The following is a 22,968-nucleotide window of genomic DNA, read 5'->3' as shown; positions in this document are numbered from 1 at the left end:
TCTGAGGAATGCCTACAACACCATACAAAGGCAATACAAAACCATCCTCAAGAGGAAAAAACAGAGTTACATCTCCTCCAAACTTAACGAACTCCAAGGCGCCCTCCATGACAACTCCTTCTGGGAACTATGGAACCACATGGATACAAAAAACAAGAAAACAATCATCCATATCCAAAATGGCAATATCTGGCTTCAGTACTTCAGAGACCTCTACAAAGACATCCCGAAGGAAAAACTAAACCAAGAAGAGAAAAACATAATGGAAAAACTAAAAGCTATGGAAGAAAAAGTCAAACATTTCCAAAACCCACTGGATACACCAATCACACTACAGGAAGTTACAGAGAGAATCTCTTCCATAAGGTGTAGAAAAGCCAGTGGCCCAGATGGAATCCCACCAGAAATGCTGAAATACAGCCCACCGGAAATACAGATGCAGCACCCCAGAGACCTGGTCGTTGCAGTAGTACCGCTCTGCCACTAAGGGGAGTGATGGTACGTCTGATGGCACTAAAGGAGTTCATCTGACCAGGTATCACCAGCACACATTACACTTCACACTCCGGCCACTAGGGGGAGCAAAGGGTTTTATTTATTAGGCCACTCCTCACACTGGTAAAACTAGGGGTTGGATAGAAAGTTAGTCAGAAGCTGACTGGGTTTTGTCCAGGCAACATCCCGTGGCAGGGGGTGTTGCGGGGGAAGTTTCAGGGGGGTCCCTGTCAGGCGTGGGAACCTGGCAGGCACCTAGCGACAAGGATAGAACGATACGGAGCCGCGCCTGCGCTATCTGCGGCGGCATCCAAAGAAAGGACACGAAGCAAAGGATATTGTGGACAGTGAGAAACGAGATCAAAGGATAGCCCGTAGGAGTCGTGCCCGGAGAACGGAAACATCCTACTGAGGCACGTAGCCGGTGCCCGGAACACCGAGGAAGTAACTGACTTTATGCCTTACTTCAAATACCGCAGGACAGTTAATTATAGGTTGGCTGTCTACCTTACATCACCTAAGCAAACATAGGGGGCAACGCGTGGAGAGGGGCATCTCTAGGGTCCCGGAGGAGCTCCGAGCCTTCCCGTCAAACGGGTGCATCCTAGCCATAACAAACCTGGGGGACGGAGAATAGAAAGAATGAGAAAGAACTAGAAAGAACGAGAAAGAACGAGAACAGAAGTTGTGAGGATTATCCCGAATGCTCAGCAGGGAAGCACTACAACACACAGGCGCTAGTGGTAGGCAACGATTTCCACCTGCAAAGGGAACTCTGGATGTGCCTTCGGACCGGCCGGTCTCAGACAGCCCTGTTAACTGTGCTCTGGATTGAGGATCCCGAAGTCATCAGTAAAGAGGTAAAGAGACTGCAACCCTGTGTCCTCGTTATTGTCTGCACCTCACACCATACCTTGTGGGAATAAAAGGACTAGAAATAGGAAAAACCCAATGTGGCTAAACAAAGAAGTAAGACAGGCAATTAACAGTAAAAAGAAAGCATTTGCACTACTAAAGCAGGATGGCACCATTGAAGCTCTAAAAAACTATAGGGAGAAAAATACTTTATCTAAAAAACTAATTAAAGCTGCCAAAAAGGAAACAGAGAAGCACATTGCTAAGGAGAGTAAAACTAATCCCAAACTGTTCTTCAACTATATCAATAGTAAAAGAATAAAAACTGAAAATGTAGGCCCCTTAAAAAATAGTGAGGAAAGAATGGTTGTAGATGACGAGGAAAAAGCTAACATATTAAACACCTTCTTCTCCACGGTATTCACGGTGGAAAATGAAATGCTAGGTGAAATCCCAAGAAACAATGAAAACCCTATATTAAGGGTCACCAATCTAACCCAAGAAGAGGTGCGAAACCGGCTAAATAAGATTAAAATAGATAAATCTCCGGGTCCGGATGGCATACACCCACGAGTACTAAGAGAACTAAGTAATGTAATAGATAAACCACTATTTCTTATTTTTAGTGACTCTATAGCGACAGGGTCTGTTCCGCAGGACTGGCGCATAGCAAATGTGGTGCCAATATTCAAAAAGGGCTCTAAAAGTGAACCTGGAAATTATAGGCCAGTAAGTCTAACCTCTATTGTTGGTAAAATATTTGAAGGGTTTCTGAGGGATGTTATTCTGGATTATCTCAATGAGAATAACTGTTTAACTCCATATCAGCATGGGTTTATGAGAAATCGCTCCTGTCAAACCAATCTAATCAGTTTTTATGAAGAGGTAAGCTATAGACTGGACCACGGTGAGTCATTGGACGTGGTATATCTCGATTTTTCCAAAGCGTTTGATACCGTGCCGCACAAGAGGTTGGTACACAAAATGAGAATGCTTGGTCTGGGGGAAAATGTGTGTAAATGGGTTAGTAACTGGCTTAGTGATAGAAAGCAGAGGGTGGTTATAAATGGTATAGTCTCTAACTGGGTCGCTGTGACCAGTGGGGTACCGCAGGGGTCAGTATTGGGACCTGTTCTCTTCAACATATTCATTAATGATCTGGTAGAAGGTTTACACAGTAAAATATCGATATTTGCAGATGATACAAAACTATGTAAAGCAGTTAATACAAGAGAAGATAGTATTCTGCTACAGATGGATCTGGATAAGTTGGAAACTTGGGCTGAAAGGTGGCAGATGAGGTTTAACAATGATAAATGTAAGGTTATACACATGGGAAGAAGGAATCAATGTCACCATTACACACTGAATGGGAAACCACTGGGTAAATCTGACAGGGAGAAGGACTTGGGGATCCTAGTTAATGATAAACTTACCTGGAGCAGCCAGTGCCAGGCAGCAGCTGCCAAGGCAAACAGGATCATGGGGTGCATTAAAAGAGGTCTGGATACACATGATGAGAGCATTATACTGCCTCTGTACAAATCCCTAGTTAGACCGCACATGGAGTACTGTGTCCAGTTTTGGGCACCGGTGCTCAGGAAGGATATAATGGAACTAGAGAGAGTACAAAGGAGGGCAACAAAATTAATAAAGGGGATGGGAGAACTACAATACCCAGATAGATTAGCGAAATTAGGATTATTTAGTCTAGAAAAAAGACGACTGAGGGGCGATCTAATAACCATGTATAAGTATATAAGGGGACAATACAAATATCTCGCTGAGGATCTGTTTATACCAAGGAAGGTGACGGGCACAAGGGGGCATTCTTTGCGTCTGGAGGAGAGAAGGTTTTTCCACCAACATAGAAGAGGATTCTTTACTGTTAGGGCAGTGAGAATCTGGAATTGCTTGCCTGAGGAGGTGGTGATGGCGAACTCAGTCGAGGGGTTCAAGAGAGGCCTGGATGTCTTCCTGGAGCAGAACAATATTGTATCATACAATTAGGTTCTGTAGAAGGACGTAGATCTGGGGATTTATTATGATGGAATATAGGCTGAACTGGATGGACAAATGTCTTTTTTCGGCCTTACTAACTATGTTACTATGTTACTATGTTACCATCACTATCCACCTTACTGGGAAGCCCTGGGGACATACTTCACCTGTGGGAAGGTATACCATCTAGCTGCCATCACCTCACCCCAGTGGGCCCCAAGCAGCGTCGGTCACCCTGACCGAATACCACAGGTGGTGTCACAAAACTTTGACAGACTCATATCACCTTTCATTGGACGCCCCTTAGCAGGGTCACGGACCGGGTCCAGCCACCGTGACAACCCCAGAACTGAGACAGAGAGGACCGGTACCGAGTAACCTGTGGCCCTGTGTCCAACTTGGCGTCACGAACAGGATCGTACTTAAGCCTGAAGAATTGGGTCATGTGTGCCTTGGAACTGTGATTGAATTGTGCTTGAACTGTGATTTATTGCCGAGACTGTGTATTGAAAAAGGCCCCCAAGATTCCCGCCAAAACCGCCGCCATTGCCGCGCCACGAAGAGCGCAGGAGAAGGAGGGCGTGCCATGGGAGGAGACTGCCAAAGAGGCGCCAAAAGTGACGACCGCCCTCTCCGACTACCGCTACAGAATGACGAACTCAGGAATGCAGGAGCTCAAACCAGCAGGAGCTTTCATTGGATGCCCCTTAGCAGGGTCACGGACCGGGTCCAGCCACCGTGACAACCCCAGAACTGAGACAGAGAGGACCGGTACCGAGTAACCTGTGGCCCTGTGTCTGGGGGCGCTCCACAGACCGCAATGGTTAAACTGTTCAATATTGCGCTAGTACTTCCCTCGTACCTGGAATCAAGGCCTCATCTTACCCATTCACAAGAGTGGGGACAGCTATGACCCTGCCAACTACAGAGGTATATGTGTCAGCAGCAACCTGGCATCTTGAACAAAAGCATCTTGAACAAAAGGATCCTTAATTTTCTCACCGAGCATAATGTCCTCAGCAAAAGTCAAGCGGGATTCATGCTAAACCACCACACTACCAACCACATCTACACCCTGCACAGCCTGATTCAGAGTCACGTCCACAAAACAAAGCACGGGAAGATGTACGCTTGTTTTGTGGACTTCAGAAAGGCTTTTGACTCAGTGTGGCACCCAGGCCTGTTACTGAAGCTGCTGGAGAACGGAATAGGAGGAAAGACCTACGATGTCATAAAAAGCTCCTACACCGAGAACCACTGCAGCGTGAGCGTGAATGGTAGAAGAACGACTGATTTCCAGCAGTGCCACGGAGTCAGACAGGGCTGCACCCTAAGCAAGCCCAACGCACTTCAACAGTTACCTCAATGAGTTGGCCACCGCTCTGGAATCTTCCCCAGCACCAGGTCTCACACTCCTTGATGCTCCTCAGACCTTGTGGGGGCATCACAGCACAGAACTAGACCCCAGTCAGAGGACAATAAAACAATCACACTCCTTATCTAATAACTCTTCCAATATTTATGGACACAACTGTTTATCACTCTCACATTATGGTAGTTCTGCTTCACGTCACCTGTCTTATCTATGGCATTATTTCTGGGCTGTATTGTGCATAAATATCATAAATTTCAGTTAGCCATTAAAAGGTATCAACCACTGATGAGTCTCAATTTTTTTTTCTATCTACTGGCTAACACGGTACCAAGATATATCTTTCCTACATTATAAGTTGTGCGACAGATGTAACTATACTGTGGTCATGGACTTGTGGTCCTCTATCTACTGCTATGCAGCAGAGGAGTAGTCCTGCAAGACCACCTCTACTTTTATTTTTTGTCTGGATTTGTCATGGGGTCAGGGGAAACTTTTGTTCTGAACATATGTGTGAGTTCTAGAGGAGGAATATGCATTACAAAACAGTTTTGTGGGATCTAGAGATTAGAACCACATGAATCAGACTTGTACGGCACATCTTACATCAATTTGTATTACTATATTGTACTCTGAGGGCATCAAATTCCAACATCTGTGTTTAAAAAAGTAGTTTGTAGATATATTATTACCTTTATTTTTGGTATTTTATAATTATTTTTCAATTTCAGTGTGGAAAGAAAAGACCCATTGGCTGCCTTAGCCAGAGAATATGGAGGCTCAAAAAGAAATGCTTTATTGAAATGGTGCCAAAAGAAAACGGAGGGTTATTCGGTGAGTTCTTTAATGTCCAATATGGAATTCATATAATGCAATTTCCTCACTATTAAAAAGTTTCCCTTGAAGACTGGTTTAATAGACTATTAGGGCACAGTCAGACGGCCGTATAAGACAGCCGAGTGAGATCTGATGTTTTATTGAAGTCACATGATCACCTGCAGACACTGGAGAATCCTCACAGGGCGCAGTGTGCTCATTCATAAGTCTGCGGTCACATAGAATGTAATTGTACTTTAAGACTAGACATCTCCTTTAATACTTACCTCTTTCTATCAGACCTGTTTGATGATTTGTCTTGTATACAATGATAAGAACATGACTTGGGACTCCCTTCCACGTGCGATTAAATCGGACGAATGCAATCCGATAAAAAATCAGACAGCAGTTGTACCAATTTAATCCTATGCTTCTATTCTCAATGGCATTTTTTTTTCCTGCTCCGATCAGATTGTGCGATCGGACCAGAAAAAAAACACAGCATGCTGCGATTGCATGGCAAATTCAGATTGCACGCTTACATATAAGTCTATGAGTGCATGTGAAACATCAAACTGCATTTGGATATCACCTAAGTGCAGTGCGATTCCCGCCAACGCCAGCAGCAGAGGAGATGGAGAAATTAATTTCTCCATCTCCTCCGCAGCTGTGCTGCAATTCATACAGAATGGGCCCCATATAATGCTCCATACAGTATAATGGCCCCATATATTGCTCCATACAGTATAATGACCCCATATAATGCTATATACAGAATATTGGGCCCCATATATTGCTCCATACAGTATTATGGGCACCATATATTGCTTCATACCGTATAATGACACCATATAATGCTCTATACAGCATAATGACCCATGTAATGCTACATACAAAATACATATACGGTAATAGCCCCCTATATTACTCTGTACACTATAATGAACCCCATATATTGCTCCATACAGTATAGTGGCCCAATATATTACTCCATACAGAATAATGGCCCCAAATATTGCTTCATAAAACTTAATGGCCCCATATATTGCTCCATACAGTATAGTGGCCCTGTATATTGCTCCACACGGAATAATGGCGCCCATATAATGCTCCATACAGTATAATGGCCCCATATTATGCTACAAAAATAATCAAATACTCACCTCTTCGTGTTCGCCGCTGCCTGTCTGCTGCTCCGCTTAGGTCTCCTCAGCGTCTTGACTCTGTGATGTCTCAGTGCATTGGTCGGGCTGTAGTGACGTCAGCGCGACGTCTGCACTGAGACTTCACAGAGAATCAGAGGCATTGAGTAGATCAGAGTGGACACCGGAGCACTAGCAACATGGAACGGGAATAGATGAGTATTTGAAACTGTTTAAGGGGTGATTCGGCCAGTCCTAGAGCTGGCATCAGGCCTCCTTGACAACTTGTAGTGCGCCAAGTCCCCAATCGTTGCCAGCCGATGATGAGCAGCAGGTCAGCAGCAGGATGCCAGCCTGCGCTCCTCTTCATGTCTGACTTCGCTTGTATGGAGTCCCACATGCAGACGTGCCTCTGCTCCGTTGACGGCGCAGCTGCCGGACGGCCACCCTCCAAGCTTCTGTCAGAGTCCGGGACTCTTTTTTTTTTTTTCTGGGACAGGTCCTGTTTGTTTTGTGCATGGCAGCTTTTTTAGCGCATGCGCAGTACATACTTCAGGGATGGGGGGAAAATTCACGGACTGTGCTTTTTTTCTGCCGAATGCTGTTGACGCAGAGAAAGGCACTGGGTTTTTATGGACCGTCTGTCAATTTACAAAACATTGGCAACTATAGTTGTGTAGATGGGGGGTTTCCCGTCTGTATAATTTCATCCAGTGAGCCTAAGGGAGTGATTGTAAGCAAAAAACAAATAACCGTATGAAATTCTGTTTTTCCTTTTATAGAGCTTGAAGATTTCTAAAGATCTTTTAGTAGATTTATTTTCACTTTTACGAGTGTCAACAAACAGTGATTTCTTATTTTCATTAGAACAAAATATTGCATGTGCTGTAATGTTTTGCTCTGCGTGAAATCCTTCTTACTGATTACAATTAGAACACCCACATCGCACTTGTCATATATACACACGTACTTTCTTTAAGGTCTGCACAATTTATGTTTGTCATAGTTCATCGGCCACCCAGCAGTAAAACCACCAGTAGTATGCAAACTTTCTTTTTGGCATTTACAAGCAATCCCCCAGAGTCTGGCTGTATAGTCGGTAGTTAAAATTACATAGCATAAATCTAAAAGTAAAGCTTGCAAATGTATCCTGAGATACATTGTCACCATTGCAGCACAGTTTTTGCATGTCATGTACCTTCTATTGTTCAAATGCTTGGAACTTGCTAAAATAAAATTAGTGGGGTGAGCTTGTAGCCTCCTTTTTACCTCTCGCATACCGCTTAAAGGTAATCTGTCAGCAGTTTTTGCTATAAATCTGTGAGCAGTATTACATAGGGCAAGAAACTCTGATTGAAGGGCTGTATCACTTACTGATACTTTCATGAAATACTTGTTTTGCCTAATGTAGATCTAACAGGGCTAAATCTTCTTATTCTATTATGCTGCTCTCACATTCAATAGCAAAAACTTGCTGACAGATTTCCTTTAAAGAGAACCTGTCACCTGACTCACCAAAACCGGAGGCATCATGAATCAAGGCCTGGATGACTGCAACCAGTTATTGCCTCGCTGTTTTGAGAAAATATACTTTAAAGATCCTGCCGATGGACCATAGTGAGAGACTAGATTCGCCTGGCTCCACCTCCAGCACTGCTGCAGTTGATTGACAGGTTTCTCCCATAGCGAGATACCTGTCAATCACCTAGACCAGCATTGGGAAATGCCTACGGGGAACCGCGCAGCTGGATCCTTGAAGAATATTTTCTCAGGAATACTTGAGTGATTCCAAGAACCGCAGTGATGAGGTCAAACCATGGTACATGCTGCCCGCAGTTTTGGCAGAGTAATTAGTGGGCAGGTTTCTTTTTGGTACTGAATAGTATCAAAAGCTCTATAAAGCCTAGGGTCCCCTAGAAGCATTGGCCTACTGTGCCTATTGGAAATCCATTTCTGGCACCATGTTTTTTTTTCTGATGTGAGTTATTAAACCTTACTTGCATAGAGATGGCTGGGAAATGGTTGATTCTCATATTGCTGATGTTTTTATTTTTTTTTCACGAAAAGCTGTAAGGAGAATACACATTTTACATTAGGAAATGGAATTGCGAGTCATTACAGAATTCTATCATCCGCTGGTAATGTGTTTTTCTTAGAAGTCTCCTGATGAATAACAAAACATATTAAAAAACTGGAATGAGGTGGCTGGTAGTGATTCTTTCCTTTGAAAAATGTAGATTTAGTGTAGTGCAATGGTCCCTAATGAATAATGGTGGTGGTAGATCCTGCATTGTTACTTTCTGGAATAACTCAGAATACAGATTTACTTTAGTAAAACTGTGACTCTTAACTTTATATCTGACACTTTTGATGACTGACCATGAATATAGACAAACCAGTTAGGATGTGAAATGTTAAATGATGTGGATAATAATTTAATGAGAACCTGTTGCAAAGACAAAATGGTATTTAACTACAGCCATAGTGATAATCTGCAGATAAATACCATTTTGACTGCTCGTTTACAGTCAACAGGATACCGTTTGGGCTGTGAACAGTCAGCGCTAAATACACAGTGTATCCGTGCTGTAATCACTTGCCCTGCACCTTGTCTGATAACCTGCTCAGTTTTAGCTTTGGGACTTTTACAAATGAAACATGTGGTTTTCAACATAGTTCACATGTATAAGTTGTGCAGTGCAAAACCACATTTGTGGTCTTTGCCTTGTAGTTTTAGTACACTACCGGTTTGCAAGCTAAAAAATTTCTATTCACCACTGGTTTGCAGGGTCTTCACATATGAAGTCTATAATACATGGAATAAGATGGTCACCAGTGTATTTTTTTCCCCTGACAAAACAAAAGGTTCAAGAGAAATACTGTAGTTTTTACATAGTAGAGCTGTAATTTTTGTGAAGAGAAACTACTAATTGACTTATTTATCACTTTATTACACTCCTAAAAGGTAAGATAAACTACAGAAAAAACGTTACCATTTCTCATGCATAGATTAGAAGTTTACGACTTGTTTCTGCTATAGGAAGGAAAAGTAACAATTTGTAATGAAGAGCCATACTTGTTACTGCATTACATAATACGTGAGTGCTTTTTCTTTCTCTTTTTGCTTAATGTAAAATGTGTATTAAAAATAATTTGACCATACGAGGATTCAGATAAACTAAGATGTGTCCTGTAACTAGCATCACAGGTGTCTGCAAACTGGTAATAGCATAGAAAACTGGGAAGCAAACACAAGCACAATAGGGTCTTAACTGGTAAAATCGGTGAGAAATCAACGGGGTGCTTACTCACCTGATGGGGTTGCAAAGTAGCAACATGGACAACAACTTAAATCAGCTGCAGCACAACACGGTTCCGTGGACCGAGGAAGAGATTCAACAAGTGGAGGAAAATGCGTGTCAAGCCTGCGCTGTTGAAAGATCCAGGATGTCGGCTTAATTCTTTCAAATCATTTATTCTGAACAGGTTCAGCAGTCAACGCATTTCAAGGTCACATAGGACCCCTTCTTCAGGACAAAAACGTTATCAAACGTCTAAAAGTAGTCATTGTGTTGTTTGGATTCCACGCTGAACATAGACCGAAGAAAGCTAAGGAGAGAGTAGTCTCGAGAGATTAGAAAGAAAATTATAGACAAACATATTAAAGGTAAAGGCTACAAAGAGCATCTCCAAACAGCTTGATGTTCCTGTTACTTCAGTTGCACATAAGATTAAAAAGTTTAAGAGGTTGTCTGGTCCAAATCGATAAGTCTGCGGTCACTCTGTGTGACTGCAGACTTCTGATTTCCCCCCAGTACACGCACTCTTTGCTGCGGGTATTCACTGGTATCTGAGCCAGGACTGGTGGGTATGTGGGTATGTGTTATATATACTTCCAGCCAGGGCCCGTCTAGTGGGCGTGGCCGCACTCCATACACTTGGAGAACTATACAAGAGTATGAAAGCAAGGCCATCCCCTGTCCAAGAGTATGTATAACTCATACATACCCTCCGTTCTCAGCTCAGAAACAGGCAAATCCCCGCAGTGCAGAGTTTGTGTGCTTGGGGGGATTCATAAGTCTGCAGTCACACAGACTTATCGATTTGGACTGGAAATCCCCTTTAAAGGACTGTAGCCAACCTTCCTGGATGTATGCACAAATGGAAAATTAATGACAATTGAAGGGGCAAGACATCTGAATGGGCTTTTAACTAGATCACCCTAATTACAACTTCAGTGGTCACCATAGTTGTGGGTATAGGGGAACCTCAGCAGATGACCATGCAGTTACTGAAAATAAATCTTTATGCAAAGACCAACACTGATATTACCGGCATGTGGTGACCATATAATGATGGATACCAGTCCTGTAGAACATGTAAGAGATTACAGTACAGTTACAGATGGTGACTTACAACTGATGTTCTATCTTATGGAGTTGTTCAGTTTTCCAAATGCATATGGACAAGCCGCAAAGGTTATGGGAGATTGTCTTTTGGCAATTCAATAAGATCAATGTTCACAGATGCAAAAATGAAAAGAACATTGCACCTATTGTGAACCATGGAGGAGACTTGGTTATGTTTTGCTGCTGCTTTGAGGTATCTGTGCAGGGTACAATGAAATATCAAGTAATCTGTAGGGAAATGTACTGCCCATTGTCAGAAAGTTTATTCTGAGTCAGAGTCACAGGTCATGAGTCCTCCAACAAAACACAGTTAAGCACATCCAAGAACGGTTAAGAGCAAAGCATTGGACACTTCTGAAGTTTGCTCACAAGTAGTGGGCTAAAATATATGTGGACAGGTGCTGAATAGTGATGAGTGAATATACTCGTTACTCGAGATTTCTCGAGCACGCTCGGGGGTCCTCCCAGTATTTTTTAGTGCTCGGAGATTTTTTTTCTTGCCGCAGCTGAATGATTTACATCTGTTAGCCAGCATAAGTACATGTGGGGGTTGCCTGGTAGCTAGGATATCCCCACATGTACTGTACTTATGCTGGCTAACAGATGTAAATCATTCAGCTGCGGCAAGAAAACCTAAATCTCCGAGCACTAAAAAATACTCAGAGGACGAAATCTCGAGTAACGAGTATATTCGCTCATCACTAGTGCTGAAGTCTCATTGAGAATTACAGAAAACATTTGTTCGCCACTAAAGGTTGGGCAACAAAATATTAAGTTAAGTCTAGCATCATTTTTGTCAAGGCCATTTATTTTAGGTTTTTTTCTTCTGTTGAATCACAATTTCGAAAAATGTCTGAGTAGAGAGAACTCTATTTTGTGTAGATAAGCCAGTATTAGAAACTTCTCCAATACTGACTTATCCACACAAAATAGTGTTCTCTCTACTCAAACCAAAGTCCCACTTCTCTCCACTTTCTTTTCCACTACTTCACCTTCCATACTAACTCTTAGTTCTACTTTTTTCTCCTTTTCTCTTACCTCTTATTCTTCTCTCTAATCTACTGTTTACCCCTCGCTCGACTATTTCACCCCAGCACATTACTTGAAGTTGGTGGTCTTGGCTATTTGTGTGGACTTGTGCAGTGAGGGCGCTACACCCAAGCAGGCCGCATGTATTGTTTGACCAGGATCAGATGTTTCACAGTTCAAGGAGGGAGACCACCAGTTCAAAATATACTTTTTACTGAACATGAACTTGGGAAGGGTTTTATACAGCACATAGCAGGTACATTTCTTCCTAAATGTTTCCTTCATTATCGGTAACATTTTCCTCACACAAATTCCATCCCATTCTCCTTTCTCTTTACTTCTTCTCTGTCTTCACTTTTCCTCAGTGCCTCACCACAGCTCAGCTCAATACTACAGTTCGAATAGCAACAGTCCTTTACTCAACCTTTGGTTCAGCATCTTATTTCCACTCTGGGGAACTACGGTTTCAGTATGGCGGTACTTATCTTCTCTGTCTCTGACACTCTGGAGCTCCCGCCGGGCATTCTCTTCGACTCTCATACTCCCTCCTGTTTAAGCACATTACCTTTAGGAGTTATAAACTTTGGGCCATCTTCTCCCAGGACCCGTCTCCAATAAATCACTCTTCCTCGTTTCCGCTCCAGATCACACTATCTCTTTCTCCTGGTCTCCTCTCATTTCTAGGGACACCCAAGAAATGCAGCACTGCTCATACCAGATCTTAGGTCTCTTCTCTATACACTCTGGGCCCTATCTGTCATTTCAACAGCAAACTGTCTCTATCCCTTCTGTTATCCCATCCCACTCTGAGCTAGTCCCAAACATTCGCTCTTGCTATCCCTTCTGTCAAGCAATTCACATTATCAAAATTATTATCGCACATCACAGTTCACATTAAACAACATAACAAACTTGTTTCTTTATATGTCCATCTCCTTACACATGCAGGCAGGGATAGTGTGGATGCGGCTGGTGTTTTTACATGGTGAGTGACTGCTATTGTTTTTTATGGAATACATAGCGTTCAGATCTCCACCCATTAATAATAGTGCCAAGATATTTCATTTTTCATTGCATTTGGACTAATACTCTTTTATTTTTGTAATATTCTCTGCCTTCTCCTGGTCAAGAACACCATCTTTCATTTTACAAATTAACTAAATTATCCAGCTCCCCCTTCTAAAATGAATCGAGTCAGTAGGGAAGTTCAGAAAGCATGCCACTGCTTCTGTACCAGGACTAAGAACGCTGTAGCATTTGAAACGCGTTGGGTATTCACAATTGTACCGGGACTAAGAATCCTGTAGTGTTTAAAACAACTTTTTTGGAGTGTACTCACTTCAACCTGTCATGGCTCTGGAATGCATGATCCAGCCTCCGTCCTGGTCTGGCCAGGGTTAACGCTAGTTTGCCTCTCTCTGGTTCTGGGGCAGCTATTTAATGCTGGTTGTTCATGGGTCTGGTGTCAGTGATACTTCTGTTTACTCGACTAGTGGTTGCTGACCCAGGTTACTTATCTGTAATTGTTGTGCCTCTGTGTGTTAGCTTTGTTGTGTATGACTCGGTTTTGTCTCCCAACTTCTGCCTCTGTTTTCTGCTCAGTGCTGATCTGTCCTTCTTGGTTCTCTGACCCCTTGGCTCGTCTCAGTTTACTCTTCTGTCTTATCACTTATACCTCGCTCTTCTCTGGCTTTTGACCCTCGGCTCTCCACTGACTGTTATTGCTCTGTGCTTTGCGTCCATAGCTGTCTCGCCGTTATCATGTGTGGTGGCTCCGCCCCTGCGATCACGTGACTGCCTAGTGCCAGGTCCTGTGCACTCTGCATTCCTTAGTCTCAGGTCCTGCGCGCATTGTGTGCCTTACTCCTTACACCCAGTGTCGGACTGGGGTGCCAAGGGCCCACCAGTAACAATGACTTTGGGGGCCCACTTTTCATCTGCATACAAATATTTCACTACTCTCATTCACAAATTTACCTATATATCTATATAATAATAAACTAGGTAGTTTGGTTAATGAATTATGAGATGCTGTTTTTTTCTGTAGAGAGTAAATCACGTGAATTATGCCAAGTACTACCCATATAGTAGGGTTGGGGGCCCGTGTCTGCACAGTTGCCCAGCGGGGGATTCCCCTGTTCCCCTATGGGCCAGTCCGAGCCTGCTTACACCCCCAGCTCTTGGTCCCATGCCCCCTGCTAGCACCATATAGGCTGTCCACAGTGACACTAAGCAGTGTCATTACACAACCTTTTGCAATGTATGTACGGTACGTTTTTTCACTTTTTTAACGGATTAAAAAAAAAGTGATTTTTTTTTTTTTTACATATATTGGAAGCTAGATCCCTTGCCTTTCTTGGACATGTTTAATGGCCACCTGTCACTCATTTCAGGCTTTTAAATGTGTCTGTCTAAGGCCAAGGTCACACGTTCAGTATTTGGTCAGTATTTTACATCAGTATTTGTTATCCACAATCAGGAGTGGGTGATAAATACAGAAGTGGTGCATATGTTTCTATTATACTTTTCCTGATTGTTCCACTCCTGGTTTTGGCTTACAAATACTGATGTAAAATCCTGATCAAATACTAAATATGTGATTGTGGCCTAACTGTAGGTGTTTTTGAACTTGAAAAAGTCTCCAGTTCGGCGTTGCAGCACATAGTTCAATAAAAAAACTTGTTATACTACTACAAGCAGCAAGAACGGTTTATCGTTTTTTTATGGGACTTCGCTCCAGGCCACAGGGCATCAGCAACTAAGGAGGTACCATACATCCTACTAGGTGAGCAATACCATTTTTTGCTATATTTTTTCCCCTCTATAGGCTCACGCTATTATGTGTGCTTTCTTTCTCTCTACAGCACATCCTGAATTATCTGATTGATAACATCTGTACATCAGTAAATATTATACCATCCATTGTAGATTGTGAGCCATCGCGGGCAGGGTCCTCTCTCCTCCTGTACCAGTTATGACTTGTATTGTTCAAGATTATTGTACTTGTTTTTATTATGTATACCCCTCCTCACATGTAAAGCGCCATGGAATAAATGGCGCTATAACAATAAATAATAATAATATCATGAGTACCGTGCTCCAGTATATGCATCGTACTATACAAATGCTGACACAAGGGAAGTAGATTAGAAATATTTTGTGCAGCGAGAATCTTGTTGCCATCCTAACGGCAAAAGCCTGAATTTTCACACGTTCATCTACACCATATACATTATTTCCTTGAGATGCAGGAAGTATGCGGAAACGTATGGAAAAGGACACTGTGCTGGGACTGATGGACTGAGCCCACGTAGAGAAATTTCTTCTAAGCAAACAGGACGCTTGGGATGTTCTACATAAAAGCCATGACATCACAAGCTGCGTGTGGAGAGTGGAAAACAGCAGCACGGTTTTCCTGATGGCAGTCTTATGTCACATCCCAAGGGAAAGCTCCCTGAAACAGACGTGTATCTCATCAGGGGCCTCCTCAACTGATATTCACATGACACCGAGGAGAGAAAATGGCTAATTGGGCACAATCTGGCCATTTTCACTTAGGGGCGTACTCACTTTTGTTGCAAGCGGTTTAGACCTTAATGGCTCTACACTGTTAACTAACTACTTTACATTGTATCAAAGTGTCAGAACTTCAGTGTTGTCCCATGAAAAGATATATTAAAAGCATACATTAACATATTTACAAAACAGTGAGGGGGGTACTCACTTTTGGGACATACTCTTTATACCAGAAAGAGTCCTCAGATAAGGGACATATATACCAGGATGGGGCCCAGGATAAAGAGACATATATGCCAGGATGGGGCCCAGGATAAGGGACATACAGTTGAAACCTGTCAGAAGCTTCCAAACACATGACTTCATCATATGGGCAGTCTAGAATTGTTTAACATCATAGTAAACTTTTGACTTTGCATTAAGTAGTAAAAATGCCGTAAAATATTCTTTCTCTCTCATTATTCTATCATCTATCATAATATTAATGCCATATATTCTTGTGCATAAGCCGAGTTTTTCAGACCCTTTTTTTTGGCTGAGAAAGACCCCCCTCAGCTTATACAGGAGTCACAGTCCCAGTGCTGAGTTCCCCAGCGTCTCCGGAACATGTCCGTGCTCCCCTGCAACCTTGGTAAGTGTTCCGGTGGCTGCTTACAGGGTCGGCGTTGGCAATGGGACAAGTGCCGGTGTCCTGAGCAGGCAGGGACACCACACTATGGGGGCTAGGTGCCTTTGCCGCCGCTTTCTCAATACATCGGCACTGGTGATATTCACCTGTCCCCGTTCCACTGCCGCGCTGTGTCTTTCGGGTCCTCTGGCTGTGACGTTCAGGTCAGAGGGCACGTTGACGAGGTTAGTGTGCATCTTTTGCCGGAACAGTCACTGAAGAGAGCTGGTGACATGGAGGAGCAGAGGGCAGCGATGAGAGAGGAGTACCGTATGTCATTTTTTTTTTATTGCAGCAGCAGATATACAGTAATCCTATCAGCATAAACTGCACTGATATGATGAGCTTTATATGGGGCAAATTTTCTATGGAGCATCTAATGGGGCCATAATCAACCTATATGCAGCATTAAATGGGGCAAATTTTCTATGGAGCATCTTATAGGGCATCGTTATCCTTTATGCACCATTATATGGGGCATATTTTTGTATGGAGTCTCTTATGGGGCCCATCATGAACTTTATGGAGCATTATATGGGGCGTATTTTGTATGGAGCATCTTATGGGGCCCATCATGAACTGTACATGGACATATATACCAGGATGGGAAACATATACCAGGATGGAGGACATACAATCAAGTATGGTGGTGGGAGTGTCATAGTTTGGGGCTGCATGATTGCTGCCAGCTGTGGGGTTCTACCAGGATGGTGCCAGGATGAGGGACATATATACCAGTCAGGAGTCCAGGATGGGGAATATTACTACATATTGAAGGATGGTTGGCAACTCGTATGTTCTTATAGGATTTGGAACCCAACAAGCGTCCATATATCTGACCAACATGTGGTAGCAAGTAGACGGGGTGGTTGTGTGTGTGTGTGGGGGGCCTAAGTCCAAATTTTGCATAGGGGCCCATTGGACTCTAGTTACGCCACTGCATAATAGTGCTATATAATACCATTGCAATGTATTCTGAGGATAAAAGCTATGATGGGAGTGCTTCTTTAAGGTAAGTTCACACAGGGCGTTTTTGCTGCATTTTTTGCTTCTTTTTTATGCAAATTTTCAGCTGCTTTTTACACAACCTGCAAAGCCTATGAGATTTCAGAAATCTCATGCACACACATTGGTTTATTGTGTGGTCTGTATTTTGTGCTTTGCTGCATTTTTTTGGACATAGGGCATGTCACTTCTTTCAGCGTTTTTCCAGCGTTTTTTCAGCGTTTTCCACCCTTTGACTTGAATGGATGGTGAAAAAATGCTGCAAATACGCAGGTTGACTTTTCTTGCAGCGTATTTGCTGCAGAAAAGTCAAGGACAGCCGGATGTGACGTCACACTCTGCTCTGCTACATCTAGATGGCGGGCTGCATGATGTGTTCATGCAACCTGTCATCCAGCAGAGCGGACCCGAACCCCATTCACTTGCATGGGGGTCCGACAATACAGTGTTTGACACACTGTCATATCAATCACAGCGCGGCAAACACCGCTTCTGATCGGCGGAGAAATCCTCAGCGCTCAGCTGTGGTCGGAGGTATAAACTTCACCTCTGATCACTGGTGTCGGCTGATGGGACTACTGATCCCATCATCTGACACCTTACAGCCGTTAATTACAGTGACAACAGAAGCAGCGGATGGGAGTTTTCATCTGCCGCTCCTGCGCTACAAATAAATAATTTAAAAAAAAAACGGAATGGATTCCCCCTATTTTTGATAACCAGCCAGACAAAACTCACAGCTGGGGGCTGCAACCCCCAGCTGTCAGCTTCATCAAGGCTAGTTATCAAGAATAGAGGGGTCCTCATGCTTTTTTAAAAATTATTTAAATAAATTTTAAAAAACGCGTGGGGTCCCCCCATTTTTGACAACCAGCCTTGCAAAGCTCACAGCTGGGGGATGATATTCTCAGACTGGTAAGGGGCCATTGATATAGGCCCCCCAGCCTAAAAATAGCAGCCTGCATCTATTAATGCGCCAATTCTGGTGCTTTGCCCTGCTCTTCCCACTTGCCCTGTAGCAGTGGCAAGCAGGGTAATGAGGGGTTAATGTCACCTTCCTATTGTAAGGTGTCATGAAGCCCGCTTAGTAATGGAGAGGTGTCAATAACACCTAACCATTACTAATCCCATAGTAGTTAAAGGGTTAAATAGACACACACACCGTAAAGAAGGCCCCTTCACATTAAGCGACGCTGCAGCGATACCGACAACGATCCGGATCGCTGCAGCGTCGCTGTTTGGTCGCTGGAGAGCTGTCACACAGACAGCTCTCCAGCGACCAACGATGCCGGTAACCAGGGTAAACATCGGGTAACTAAGCGCAGGGCCGCGCTTAGTAACCCGATGTTTACCCTGGTTACCATCCTAAAAGTAAAAAAAAAACAAACGCTACATACTTACCTACAGCTGTCTGTCCTCCAGCGCTGTGCTCTGCTGTCCTCCTGCACTGACTGTGAGCACAGCGGCCGGAAAGCAGAGCGGTGACGTCACCGCTCTGCTTTCCGGCTGACCGACGCTCACAGCCAGTGCAGGAGGAGTGCAGAGAAGCAGAGCGCCGGGGACAGACAGCATTAGGTAAGTATGTAGTGTTTGTTTTTTTTTACTTTTAGGATGGTAACCAGGGTAAACATCGGGTTACTAAGCGCGGCCCTGGGCTTAGTTACCCGATGTTTACCCTGGTTACCAGTGAAGACATCGCTGGATCGGTGTCACACACGCCGATCCAGCGATGTCATGAGGAGTCCAGCGACGAAATAAAGTTCTGGACTTTATTCAGCGACCAACGATCTCCCAGCAGGGGCCTGATCGTTGGTCGCTGTCACACATAACGATTTCATTAACGATATCGTTGCTACGTCACAAAAAGCAACGATATCGTTAACAATATCGTTATGTGTGAAGGTACCTTAAGAAAAACTATTTTAATGAAATAAAACAATATACACATTATACACAGATTACGCAGGTAATCTATCTATTCTATCAATTTATCTGTTCATTCTATCTATTCTATCAACCTATCTATTCTAGCTATTCATTCTATCTATTCATTCTATTTATTAATTCTATCTTTCAAAATTATTTTTATTAGGGGATTTTTACAATATAGGGGATAATAGGTTAGGAAAGTAATGAAGGGAAAGGAAGGAATCCAAACAAAGGAAAAGAGGAAAGGGGTTAGGGAGGAAGAGGAGAGCAGGAAAATGAAGGGAAATGAAGATCATCTTAACATAGTTGCACCACAACAATATATCAAGTGCAAAAACAACATAACATAAAGTATATTTATTCATTCTATCTCTCTACAGGAAGTTGTTTTTTTTTCTCTCTGCACACTCAACATTTTTGGCATGCACAAAGAGAAAAAGAAGCATGAAAAAATGCACCAAAAACGTGCCAAAAAATGCACCCAAAAAACGCACATAAACATGCGTTTTTGGCGCAGCCTCTTTCCTGCCAAGAAGATCAGGTTTTGCTGCATAAAAAAAATGCAGCAAAAATCCCCCCGTGTGAACATAAGGTACCGTCACATTAAGCGACGCTGCAGCGATATAGACAATGATGCCGATCGCTGCAGCGTCGCTGTTTCGTCGTTGTGTGGTCGCTGGAGAGCTGTCACACAGACAGCTCTCCAGCGACCAACGATGCCGAAGTCCCCTGGTAACCGGGGTAAACATCGGGTTACTAAGCGCAGGGCCGAGCTTAGTAACCCGATGTTTACCCTGGTTACCACTGTAAATGTAAAAAAAAAAACACTACATACTTACATTCCGGTGTCTGTCGTGTCCCCCGCCTTCAGCTTCCCTGCACTGTGTAAGCGCCGGCCGTAAAGCAGAGCGGTGACGTCACCGCTGTGCTCTGCTTTACGGCCGGCTGGCGCTGACACAGTGCAGGGAAGCTGAAGGCGGGGGACGCGACAGACACCGGAATGTAAGTATGTAGTGTTTGGTTTTTTTTACATTTACAATGGTAACCAGCGTAAATATCGGGTTACTAAGTGCGGTCCTGCGCTTAGTAACCCGATGTTTACCCTGGTTACAAGTGAAGACATCGCTGAATCGGCGTCACACACGCCGATTCAGCGATGTCAGCGGGTGATCCAGCGACGAAATAAAGTTCTGGCCTTCTAGCTCCGACCAGCGATCTCACAGCAGGATCCTGGTCGCTGCTGCGTGTCAAACACAACGATATCGCTATCCAGGACGCTGCTGTTGCAGAGTGCGTCTTCTTGCAGGTACCGCTGTACTTAGGAAAGCTTCAATCAGCAAGATATCTTGAGTAAACAGTATTTACTTCATACTGGATAAACATGAGATACAATTCAGTGTCACACAGTCCGTGCACTGAAGACAACACATTCATGAAGAAAAGCAAAACCGAAAGTAAGAAAACAACCAACCACTGAGAGCTTCCCTCCCCACATTACAGCAAGTATATGACTTTACACACTATCGCCATCTGCTGTCTGGTTAGTATAAAGTCCTCCTTTCACTTATAATAAGTCCCAATCTGTTGCATATGCCAACACCCTTTCTCAACAGTAAGGACTTATTCAATCAAACCCAACTTTTTTATTAGTCTCTGATGTTTATCAGCATTCAACGCCTTCGTGAAAATGTCTGCTGTCATTTCTTCAGTAGGACGGTACTCTAACTGCAAGACTCCTTGTTCCTGATGATCTCTCAAGAAATGATATTTCACATCAATATGCTTGGTTCTTGGATTGACTCTTTCCATCTGAGCAAGAACAAGACATCCTTGATTGTCCTCTTTTAGTTTTGTTGGTGCCAACTGTGGTTGTCCTAATTCTGTCAACAATTGTCTTAACCACAGTACTTCTTGACTCGCATGTGCTGCTGCAACATATTCTGCTTCTGTTGAAGATAGTGTCACAATTGACTGTTTCTTACTTGTCCAACTTATTGGTCCACCTGAGAGGAAAAAAATATGTCCACTGGTAGATCTTCTGTCAGTTGGATCTCCAGCCGAATCTGCATCAACATATCCTATTAAAATGCAATCATCGCTTGTGGGTAATTTCAGCTTAACATTGCTAGTTCCTTTCAAATAACGTATTACTCTCTTCACGGCATTCCAATCAGCTTTATTTGGTTTTGATACCTTTCTACTCAGGATTCCTACTGCTGCTGCGATGTCTGGTCTTGTAACGGTCGCTAGATACAGTAGTTTTCCTATTGCTGTTCTGTATTCTTCATTATTTGGTAGCATATTTTGTTCACTGTTCATCTCTTTGAGATAATTAGTTTCCATTGGAGACTTTACTGTTTTTGCATCTTTTAATCCAAATTTTTCTGTTATGTCTTGAATCATGTGATTTTGATTCAGTAGGAAACTTCCATCTTCTTCTCTTTCTACTTGTATTCCTAGGTATTGTTTTACATTTCCCAAGTCTTTGATTTCGAAATGTTGCTTCAGGATTTTTAGAATGTTTTCGTTATCCCTTTCTTTGTTCAAAACAAATCAAAATGTCGTCTACATATATGAGTATGTAAATCCATCTATTAATCAGCCTTTTTGTGTATAAGCATGGAGAGCTTTGCTTCTTTGAAATTTTTCATTTGTAAGTACTTTCGTGATTTTGTCATTCCACGCTTTAGCTGCTTGCTTTAAACCATATATGCTTTTCTGTAGTTTACAAACTTTGTTTGGATTTCTTTCATCTTTGAATCCTGGAGGTTGTTCCATATAAATGTCTTCTGTTAAATCTCCATTCAGAAAAGCTGTCTTTACATCCAGATGTCTCAGTTGCATCTGTTTCATTGCTGCAACTGTAAGTAAAGTTCTTATTGTAGTGTGTTTGACAACTGGAGCAAATGTCTCATCATAGTCTTCTCCATATTTTTGAGAATACCCTTTAGCTACGAGTCTTGCTCGGTATCTTTCAGCTGTGCCATCTGTTTGGTATTTAACTTTAAAAATCCATTTACATCCTATGGTTTTTCTTCCTTCTGGTAAATCTGTTAATGTCCATGTATTTGAATCTTGCATGGATTTAATTTCTGTTTCTGTTGCTTCTATCCATGTATTAGCTTCTTCCACAGGAAGTTTAGATATTTCTTCCCAAGAAGTAGGCTCATAGATTTTTCTTGTGCTTGTCTTGTATGAGAGACTTTTTGGTGGTTTTCCTTTGTTCTCTCTCATTGAACGTCTTGGTTCTGTGTCTGTTTGTAGTTGTGATTCTTCACTTTCAGTATTTTGTTCTTCATTAACTTCTGCTTCTTTCTCATCAGATATTTCTTCAGTTGTGTCATTATTGGTTTTCTCATTTTTTGTTTCAACTGAAATCATAATGTCTTCATTTAAATCTTCAATGAATGTCACACTGTTACTCACTGTAACTCTGTCTGTTTTGGGATCTAGGATTCTGTATCCTTTGCAATTTTCACTATATCCAACAAATATTCCTTCCATGGATCTGTTTTGACGTTTGGAACCTTTTTCTGTTGGAATGAATATGAAAACTTTACATCCAAAAACTTTTAAATGATTGACACTTGGTTTCATACCTTGCCACAGTTCATATGGAGTTTTCGTCAGTTTTCTGCAAAAAAGTCTGTTCTGTAGATAAGTAGCTGTCATTGCTGCCTCACCCCAATATTTCTCTGGTAGTTTGGAATCCGTCAGCATACATCTTATCAT

The 22,968-nt window shown here is 42.7% G+C and overlaps 1 protein-coding gene across 5 annotated transcripts in view; it reads left to right on the top strand.

Annotated features, from left to right (window-relative positions):
* Positions 1-22,968, top strand: part of LOC138672775 (cytospin-B-like) — a 461,361-nt gene that overhangs the window by 377,913 nt on the left and 60,480 nt on the right. For all 5 annotated transcript variants that reach the window (XR_011319773.1, XR_011319774.1, XM_069761119.1 and 2 more), the window contains one exon: positions 5,455-5,557. Coding sequence is in view for 3 of the 5 variants with exons in the window: in XM_069761119.1 (XP_069617220.1) it covers positions 5,455-5,557 (103 nt within the window). In the remaining 2 variants the exon portion in view is untranslated. The remainder of the gene's footprint in view (positions 1-5,454; positions 5,558-22,968) is intronic.

Source organism: Ranitomeya imitator, chromosome 3 (genome assembly GCF_032444005.1).
Source record: "Ranitomeya imitator isolate aRanImi1 chromosome 3, aRanImi1.pri, whole genome shotgun sequence".
In the NCBI taxonomy this organism is placed as follows: domain Eukaryota; kingdom Metazoa; phylum Chordata; class Amphibia; order Anura; family Dendrobatidae; genus Ranitomeya; species Ranitomeya imitator.
This window is presented reverse-complemented; position numbering and strand designations above follow the sequence as displayed.